This window comes from Ptychodera flava, chromosome 22, assembly GCF_041260155.1.
Source record: "Ptychodera flava strain L36383 chromosome 22, AS_Pfla_20210202, whole genome shotgun sequence".
Taxonomy (NCBI): domain Eukaryota; kingdom Metazoa; phylum Hemichordata; class Enteropneusta; family Ptychoderidae; genus Ptychodera; species Ptychodera flava.
Window position 1 is genome coordinate 5,452,539 of NC_091949.1, and position 10,217 is coordinate 5,462,755.

Consider the following 10,217-nt stretch of genomic DNA (forward strand, 5'->3'; position numbering starts at 1 on the left):
CGAATGAAGTTTTGTTCTTAAGATAAACATTTCCCTTCTCGCTGAACCAGTTTCGACAAAGGGATATTAAACCAAATATGGTGAAGTTTCTATTTCCCTTGATTTTCGAGTAATATTGTAATGTTTTTCAATTTTTATTTATAAAAATCAAACCGATATTTTAGACATTGTTTCAAATTTGACATGACGTCTTAACTATAGGCTTCATACATTTTTAATAATCAGAGTATGAATGTCTTTAACAATGTCAAACTGAAGGAGGAATTGCAATACATGAATTTTTCGAAATATTCAGGGTAATTAAAGGTACTGACGATAGCTTTAAAACTGAGAAAAACTAGGTCATCCTTTTCGATAACATCGGGCTTCGACTTTTTTACTGCCAACATGCCATTTTGAAAGATGTGCAGTCATTAGAACTCATCCAAGTTTGTATTTGAAGATCAGAATAAATAAAAAAAGACATGAATTGCCTTTTTATAATAATGTCTTGCGTCGTGCTTTCTTGCAATAAAAAACTCGAGCCTGAATATATTATCCGTGACGGCCCACCCAGGAATTCAGTGAAAAACCCCGTATGTAAATGAGCGTATTTTTAAATAGATGAGCTCTTGGTCTGTGTCAGCAAGTCTGCTTTCATCAGAGCGAGGCTTAACGCCATGCGAGACGTAGGGCAGACGCTGCTCTTCTTCGGTCTCGCTGTTTGCGGCCTCGTTGGGCCCGGCAGCGGCGAGACCTTGCAAGGCCGATGTAAGAACGATGCCGATTCTATCTACGACCACAACTTGAGGCTTCTGTCGCTCGATGAGCAACGAAACGTGAGCTTAAATCAGTTCGCCGGCAACGTTTTGCTTGTCGTGAACGTCGCAACGTACTGAGGTTATACCTATCAGTACCCAGGTTTGAATGCACTAACAGAACAATTCGAGGGCTCCAATTTCGCGATCATCGGGCTACCCTGCAACCAGTTCGGACTTCAGGAGCCGGGAAAGAATACTGAAATCCTACCAGGTATCAAGTATGTCCGACCGGGTGGCGGATTTGAACCAAATTTCGAGATCTTCGCCAAGATTGATGTGAACGGACTCACCGAAGATCCGCTCTATTCTCTCCTTAAGGTAAGAAAGGGAGACGAAGGTCAGCATTTTATTGTCCAGGTTGCAAACGCCCCTTTTCCCTCGTCATTGAAACGAGGCATCGAACAATTGTAAGATACTTTGACCTTCGACAATTCGCTGACCACAGTCCATATACCTTTCCTTCACACGGATGGTTTAAAATATGTGACCTTCAGACAATGTTTTTAACATCGTCAGTGTTGTTGTCTGAATACGTCTTTGCAAGCGTCAACGAAATCGCTTTTCAATCTACGTGCATGAATTGCCAGGAACCGTACAACGCTAACAAATGCAAAGACATTGTGAAAGATGTGAAATTCATCAATTTCTTTAAATAGTGAAATTTAGCGGGGTATGGGAATTAAAGATGTACTAGCCGAATGTAACCCTGATCATTCTAAATGTATATTAGGCCCTACTTGCATGTTACAAGCAAAACTCGCCTGGCATTCATGAAGACATATTTCTGTCATTTTCTTCCTTCGACATGAAAATGTTTAACATTTTCGACGCGAACTCGAAAGGAACTGTAGCAGTAATGTTTTAGGAAGATTTTTAAGAACATTCAACGTTTTGTGTTCTGTGCCCTTTAGTAAGGAGGCGTGTGGAAATGTCACATATTTATCCTGTCAATTTAGTAAATCACCTGTTACACATTGTGCAGCGAACGTCGATTTGTTGAATTTAAATCAGGACGTGTATTTCGTATTTTAAACATATCATTATACGCAATAGGATATTTTAGTGTACCCTTCAGAAATTTTAAACAGTAGAACAATACATCATGATTCAGTGAGCAGAGACAAAAACAGCAACTGTTTCTGGCCCTCAGGGACAGTACACATTCGTCTCGTGTAATCTCTCAACGTTTAATACAAAATGAAATATAAGGGTTTAATTTTCGATTTGGAACTTGATTTAATTATGAGTCGTATCGATCAACCGACACATGCACAGACAAGCACTAGGCATATTACGCTCAAGTCGCCGGGTTATATTTTTGACGCCTAATTTTGCATAATTATTTACGATTTTCAACATCCTGATGTCATAAGCTCGTTGTCGATAAACATGTCACCGCGAAATATATGTTTTGGATGTTACCCGAGAAAAACAATGAGGTTAAATATCTGCCAACGCACGTAATCAGAATCTTGATATATGGAAGCTCTCTCGGTGAAAGTTACCATATGCCCTATAAAGTAGCGAGGCGCACCTAAATAAATTCCGAATAGATTTCAAATAGGACTTTGGGTATATTCAATATATCTAAATTTTCATTTTCATTATAATTGTGTCACATGGTCTTACGTGAGAAATAGGAAAAGTTCCATTTCCCATTGTTTTTTTTTCTTTTCAATGAAACTGTGTATTCACCAATAATCTGGTCGTCACATTTTGAACAAGACATTTCACCGACTCATGAGACAAAGTTCACAGTCAAATGTATATTAATATATCGTTCGAGTATCCGCAATTAATGTAACATGGGTGCAACAGTCTGTGCTATATCATGGGATTGAATTCAATGTGTGTCAGGCAATCCCAATAGGCAATGAGTTCGAATCGAAAGGCAATTATGCATAATTACTTATATGAGCCATGTGGGGTATTGGCGGTTTAAATTGGGTTTCAATGTGCGCGTAATATATAAAGAGGAAAATGTACCATGTCTCGTTAATATTTATGACCAATACGACACGATGAAATGTTGAATAAACCGAATAAATTATAATGATCAAGTTGCTGCAAATATGCCGATATCGAGAAATTGTCCGGAGGGGGTACCTGTAAATGTACTATGTAGTTTAATAAACATTGGACGGGGAAGTGAACGCTGTTTTTAACATTCTTCTAATTAAGGTTCGACAAATTTACCTACCATTATTCCATCCCCTACTTACTCCTCTCTGAATATAATCTCCTGCTGACCCCGCTCTCCCTATCACAGCAGCTAATCACTGCCCTCCGGATGCTCCTCCCAAATCATCAAACATTGGCAACACCCCCAACCCCAACGAATCTTAGCCCTAGCTTTTTTCCCAAATTTCACGTTAAAGACAGACGCAAAATTTCGCCGCCCGCTAATGGTAACAAGTTAACTGTCGTGCGCTTTCCCCTCCTGCCGAGGTGACGACAAGGCCAAGTCGCTAGCATAAACTCACTGCAAAAGAACATGTCATTTTCGTGAACAGTGCTGATTATATTCGCTGTCTATCATTATTTGCAATATTATTCCTACTGCAGGTCCGATAATTTAACTCTGATCTATTGACTACGGTTTTCCCAGCGGATAGCAACAAGATGCCACGTTGCAGTCAGTAACTGAATGTCTGATCCACAGGCTCTGATGGGATAATCCATTAAATCTTAGGAGGCCCGGGTGCTATGATCGGAAAAGAGAAAGTAACATATATCTGTCAAGCAAAGGTTGTTGATATTTTTGAAGCTAACTGAGTTTTTAGCTCCGCTGTCAGCGACGCGGAGCTTATCAAATAGGTTGATTTTCCGTCGTCGTCCGTCGTCCGTCGTCGTCCGTCGTCGTCGTCCGTCGTCCGTCGTCGTCCGTCAACAATTGCCTTCTCCTCTGAAACCGCAAGTCCAATTGCTTTGAAATTTTATATGCAGTTCACTTAAGGTGACCTCACTTCAGTTTCTTCAAATCGTGGTGAAATTTGCATATTTGTATTTTTGGGGCATTTTTTGGTGTTTTTGGTAAAAAAATCTTCTTCTCTGAAACCACTTGTCCGATTGCTTTGAAATTTGATATGCAGTTTGCTTAGGGTGCCTTCAGTCAGATTTGTTCAAAACATGGCGAAATTTGCATATTTGTATTTTTAAGGCAATTTTTGTCATTTCTGGTAAAAAAATCTTTAAAAATCTTCTTCTTCAAAACTGCCAGTCAGATAGCTGTGATATTTGGTACATAGGTCCCTAGGGATGATCCATTTCAGATTTGTTCAAATTGTGCAGAAATATGCAAATTTGCATTTTTAAGGCAATTTTTGCCATTTTTGGTCAAAAAATTTATTTTTCAAAAGTACTGGTCTGATAGTTTTGAAATTTGGTATACAGGTTTCTATCGATGAACTAAGTAATATGTATTGAATTTCTGATGAAATCTGTAATTTTGTATTTTTGGGGCAATTTTTGCCATTTTTGGTCAAAAAATGTGTATTTCCAAAACTACTCATCCGATAGCTTTGAAATTTGGTATACAGGTTCCTACAGATGAACTAAATGATAGTTATTGAAATTATGATGAAATCTACAATTTTGTAATTTTGGGGCAATTTTTACCAGTTTTGGTCAAAAAATGTGTATTTCCAAAACTACTCATCGGATAGCTTTGAAATTTGGTGTACAGGTTCCTACAGATGAACTAAATGATAATTATTGAAATTATGATGAAATCTGCAATTTTGTATTTTGGGGCAATTTTTGCCATTTTTGGTCAAAACATGTGTTTCTCAAAAAGTACTGGTCTGATAGCTTTGAAATTTGGTATACAGGTTTCTACAGATGAGCTAAGTAATATATATTGAATTTCTGATGAAATCTGTAATTTTGTATTTTTGGGGCAATTTTTGCCATTTTTGTTCAAAAAATGTGTATATTCAAAACTACTCATATGATAGCTTTGAATTTGGTATACAGGTTTCCATAGATGAACTAAATGATATTTATTGAAATAATGATGAAATCTGCAATTTTGAATTTTTGGGGCAATTTTTCCTATTTTTGGTCAAAAAATGCGTTTCTCAAAAAGTACTTGTCTAACAGCTTTGAAATTTGGTATACAGGTTTCTATAGATGAACTAAATTTGATCTTTTGAAATTATGATGAAATCTGCAATTTTTACTTTTGGAGGCAATTGTTGCCATTTTTGGTCAAAAAATTTATTCTCAAAAATTACTAATCAGATAGCTTTGGTTGACATGTTCTTAGGGATGATCCTATGTGATACATTCAAAGTATGATGAAATCTTCAATTGCGTATTTTTGCAGCTTATTTTAGCCACTTTTTTCTGGCCACTGCATCGAGCTATCAAAGATTTCCACCCTTCTTCATCAACATGTCTCAAAAATAGTTATTCTCTACATAAACACAAGCGGAGCTATATCGGCCGCTAGGTCGCTTGTTTAAAATATATTTTGTGAAGATCGGCGAGTTCACAATACGTGTAACGGAGGGGGAGAGAATATGCACGCTGCGCAAAATTCGGAAAAACATTATAAATCTTTGGAACGCCACAAATGCAATGTGCATGTCAGAGTCCCGACCAGCCCCTCTTCTGCGATTTAATGATGGTTCCCTCGGGAAGCAGACTGATGATGGCTTCTATCAACACAACACAGTCATGTTACAATTTATAGCTTCCTTGTTCGTCGAATTCCTGTTACTATATCGCTAGTGGCGGCTTACAGGCTGGTGAAACAGAATTTCATTCCAGGAAAGACTCATAGAGGAGATTTTTTACCAATGACATCAAAAGATCTGGGCTGAACTCTAGCTTGTTTGATTGCTTTTTAACTTGGTAATGGGTTTGTATTGACTTCAGCTGGCCATCATCATCAATTTTCATGTTTTGTGTTGAAATATAAAGGGATGGACGCAGGAAACCCCAATACAATCCAAAAGATAGTTGCCCTTTCGTCTGCCCTATTTTTATTGTCAAAAACTAATCATTAGCTCAGATATTTCTGATGATGAAGTGTTTGACCTTGCACTGAGAACGGTGAAAGAAAAGGATGATTACCTAGAAACACCGATGGATGCGTTACAAATATAGCCACGTATTATTTGTAAATTTCAAACAAAGACGTTGAAGCCTCATTCTGCCAGACCCGTTACTTTCCCATGTGCAATATCAATCATAGGCGTTATTGAACCGCAATCTATTCGCGCTTTTACCTACTTACCATGGTACGTTACAGCTTGCTGAGTTAGTAGGATTTTATTTACAGTAACGTTTTCAGGCGCCTTCCCTTTACAATGTCATTGTTAAAATGCAACATATTGTTTATGTTATTTCTTATTGTTTCAATCAATTACCAGCATAAATCATATGTCAACGATACACCAGTACGTGCCGGTAACATTTATATCAAATCCACTTAGAGTAAATGTAGATATCTCGTTACAGCTGGCATTGACAGAAATTGATATCGTACTTTCATATGACAAGATTCCCGCTGACGTTACTGTTGGTTTTACTTAATAATCAATCACTTTAAATAGCTTTTACTTGCGTTTGAGGTAGTCGATACAAAACGAAAATTCGACTCGGCTCCAAAGAATAATAAGACCTCGAGGTGTCGGTAAATCGACCATGTTTAGAGATAATCACTTGCTTGTTTCGTTGTCAATAATTGGCCTTTGATAATTACAGTTCAATTCTGATAGCGTTTATCCTACTGTGTATTTGTCGGTGCGTAAAGATGTCCATGATATCTGAATGTACAAAAGTAATTAAGCGATTATCGTACAATGCGAGGGGAAATGAAAAAAGTCAAATTCATTCGTAGAGGTAATCATCCCCTAATGAGGCCTTTGACACAGAGTCACAGAACATATCTTGTTTGGAATGAACGACCACTCTACATCAGAAGACTGCTGATGACGTTACATCAGATTCTGACTACGCCCTCATAGTTAGCATTTCGGGTTTTTTTTATTCTCTCTACAACAGTTACTAAACAGTTTTAAAAGGCACTGAAGGTCAGAATTCAAGTAAATGCTGAATCATTTTCGTATTGAACACAGTTTTCTTTTGTGTTATTAGGCTAAGTTAACAGGAAAACTGCAAAAAAGTGTCTGGCAGAAACAAGACCCACCCCAATGACAATGTGGCAGACGAATAGTCAACAATCTTTTTTGTTGGGAAAGATAATCTTTTTTGAAAACTGTTATGTCATTCTGTGTAGGATGCATAAAACTATTTGCGATGCAAAATCTTAAAGAAGCTGTTATCACAGGACAAAGGTACTGAATATTTTATGCCAAATATTGAAATTATGCTCATTACAAAAAATTGATGAATTTATAGGTGGCAAGTCCTGAGTGTTCACCCTGTTATGGTTAGATAATTGTAGAGTGTGCTTCGGTATCAGATTTCCTGTTAAATGGAAAGCTTTTCTACCTCTAAACATTATTGATTGTCTCTGCTGTACATATAACAACTTTACTAAAAAGCTTTCGCGATCACATGGCGCTCCCTATCTTGATATCTTGCAACTTAAGGGGTTCAATTATTTCTTATAATGTGAACAGTGTCACGTTTAAATCTTACTAAATGGCCGCTTAAATCTATATGACTTTGCCTCCAAATAAATGCTCATAATTTATTCCACATGCATGATTAAAAATTGAAGATTTAAAATATAAGCATAAGTGGAAATTTTATACTCGACTTTTCCAGGTACCATGTACATTTCTTCCGTAGCCATCGAATGATTTTGCTCGCTCATTTTGCCACGTTCGATCCGAGCCGTTAAAGCCGAGCATGGATAGCAACTACCTGCAAAATGCACGACTTTATTTTCATCCCATACCCGTGTATTCATTAAATTTAAAATACTGTAATTTAATTCGCCGAACGTGTTTTGTAATCAATCGCGCTTTAATATTTAACAATTATACCGTTATATGTGGGATGTTCAGTACATTCAATGGCTCACGCTGAACTATGTATAGAACCTGTTCAACTATTCAAACTACACAGTGTTCCGGGTTGAATAGTTTTTAAACGATAATTTTGTAGAAATTCCATTGACAATGAAATTAGTTGGTACAGAATAACTGCCTTCCCTAATTATCGTTTTTGGTTCGGACTTTAGCACATGTCAAATGTATAATTTATTTCCGATGTAATTGCCACGGCATAGACCCACACATCATATTTACCTTCTCCCTAGGTTTAATTACCCAGGGTTATCATTCACTGTTCACTTGCCTGGAACTTAAAACTTCCGGTTTTACATTTATATTTCAGTCTAAGTATAATTTTTTTCTCTCCCTCTTTTGGGAGAATAGATCGTAGGCGGGCTTCCAACTTGGTCGTTAATACATAAAACATGTGCACAAAGCAGACAAACGTTATTCTGTTTGACCTGGAACTCTTTTCACCTAAACAAAAGTATGAGAGTCTAAAAGTAGTTCAATAATATTATAGTTGAAACTTCCCAGAACTAAACACCTTGCTGAAATAGGGTCCTGGAGTTCTTAAGTACTGACAAGTTTTCATCATGCAGTATAAATTGTTGCTATGGCGTTACATTCGCACATATTCGGTGAATATTTTTGCACGATACTTGAAAAGAGGTGTTACACCCTTCCCCTTAAGAACAACGGTTTTGTCTGCCATGTTTGTGTATGCATGGAAAATGTCTACATCCCAGAATCACAGAATGGGGATAGCGATAGAGGGCAGCACATCTGAACCCGTGCACTTTGTTCTCCTACATTCTTTACACTATTTTATGTCGATATGTCTCCGGTTTTTTTATTGCAGAAAAATTGTCTTCATGTAAAGGATGAGATAGGCGACCCATCAGGCTTTTACTGGAGTCCAATAAAACCCGACGACCTGACATGGAACTTCAACAAATTCCTTATCGATGCTAACGGAGTCCCCTACAAACGCTACGATTCTGAAATCGAGCCAGAGGACCTTGTCGCCGACATACAGCTGCTTCTCTCCGCTGGTAACAAGGTATCACGGAACAGCCGCCCGGAAGTGGTCAACAAAATCATCGAACGACTGATCGAGGAAGAAGAGCATCTGGCGAGACTCCAGAGAGGCTAAACACTACGATATACATTACCAGTATTCCAGCTTAGACCCTTGCAGCCCCTTCGATGAATCCTGACAAGCAAAATGATCATTTATAGTGTTACCAATATTATATGGATGTTATGACACCGCCAAGCTACTCAGATATTCGGGAAATTACAGCATTGTGAAATACGGAGTGATCCGGTTTCTGTTAAAATTTACATGGTACACAATTATTTGCATTTTCTCCTCCGAAAAAGAAACAAGAAACTTAGTCTTACCACATCCATCTCAGTTTATATGATCGATTTGAAGTTTAGCTAATCAATGATAAAGATATGCAAAATTTACTTCACTAAAGCAGACAGGCTTGTGAACGTTTGTTGTAAAATTGATTGTACACGATTGAATATAACACATCATCGAATTAGTCTACAGAGTCCAGTCTCCAATCTTTCATATTGCCAGCTGTATTCATCTATCGTGCCCCCACTTGGTCGCACCTAGAATTTCTAAGATATAAAAATCATCGTGTTCATTTCCCCTGAAAAGACGTTTCATTTTATCGGTAGGTTTGTTCCAGGCATGCGCAAAATTAATGATGAGCAGACTAGAAACCTCCCTGTGAGAATGGTCTGTTTTGATGGCCACAAAATTTGCTGCCTGAATTTTTAGTGCATTCAATTCAGGGACATGTGTGGTTTTGCCATGTACTTGAGTCTACCATAACATTGATAAATTTTAAATACTGATAAACTTTTGAATAAGAAATATGTATCGTCATTATATGATTTTCCGTCTACTTGAAAGTGAAATAAATGTATATTAAGGATGTGTATGTGTGTTACGTTTGTTGATGTATTCGTTGGCGACGAGTTGTGTCGACTTCCAATGATAAAATCACGGTATTTGTTGGAAAACGCAGAGCATTGATGTCCATAGTTGTCAACTTATATCAACCTCTGTTTTGAGCATGCACATTGTAGATTTTTCCAAAGGGTCGTCTGTGAATGAGAGATGATGATGCAATTATTGATTATAATTAGAATAGAGCTATAGCTGTGATGACCTATGCATTATTTGTCAGCTCAAATAACGATATTCATCGCTTCTGTTTACCTCTGTAATAAACGACTGGTGAGATACATACATGCTATCACTACAGGAGGTTGCATGTTGATATACTTATGCGGGATTATGTACTAATCTTGGGAGTAGAGCCAAACTGTGGCGGCGCTCTTTGTGTTCAACAGTTTTAATATTGTTAATGGTTGGCGGAGTGTACTCGCTGTCTTTCAAGAATTCCACACACTTTCTTTG

The 10,217-nt window shown here is 37.5% G+C and overlaps 1 protein-coding gene across 1 annotated transcript; it reads left to right on the forward strand.

Annotated features, from left to right (window-relative positions):
• The first annotated feature begins 625 nt into the window (after window positions 1-625).
• On the forward strand, window positions 626-9,733 carry LOC139122527 (glutathione peroxidase-like). The gene is made up of 2 exons (XM_070687991.1): window positions 626-1,118; window positions 8,634-9,733. Exons 1-2 carry the CDS (start codon window positions 660-662, stop codon window positions 8,925-8,927), a joined length of 753 nt encoding a protein of 250 aa, XP_070544092.1. The 5' UTR covers window positions 626-659; the 3' UTR covers window positions 8,928-9,733.
• The last annotated feature ends 484 nt before the right edge of the window (window positions 9,734-10,217 follow it).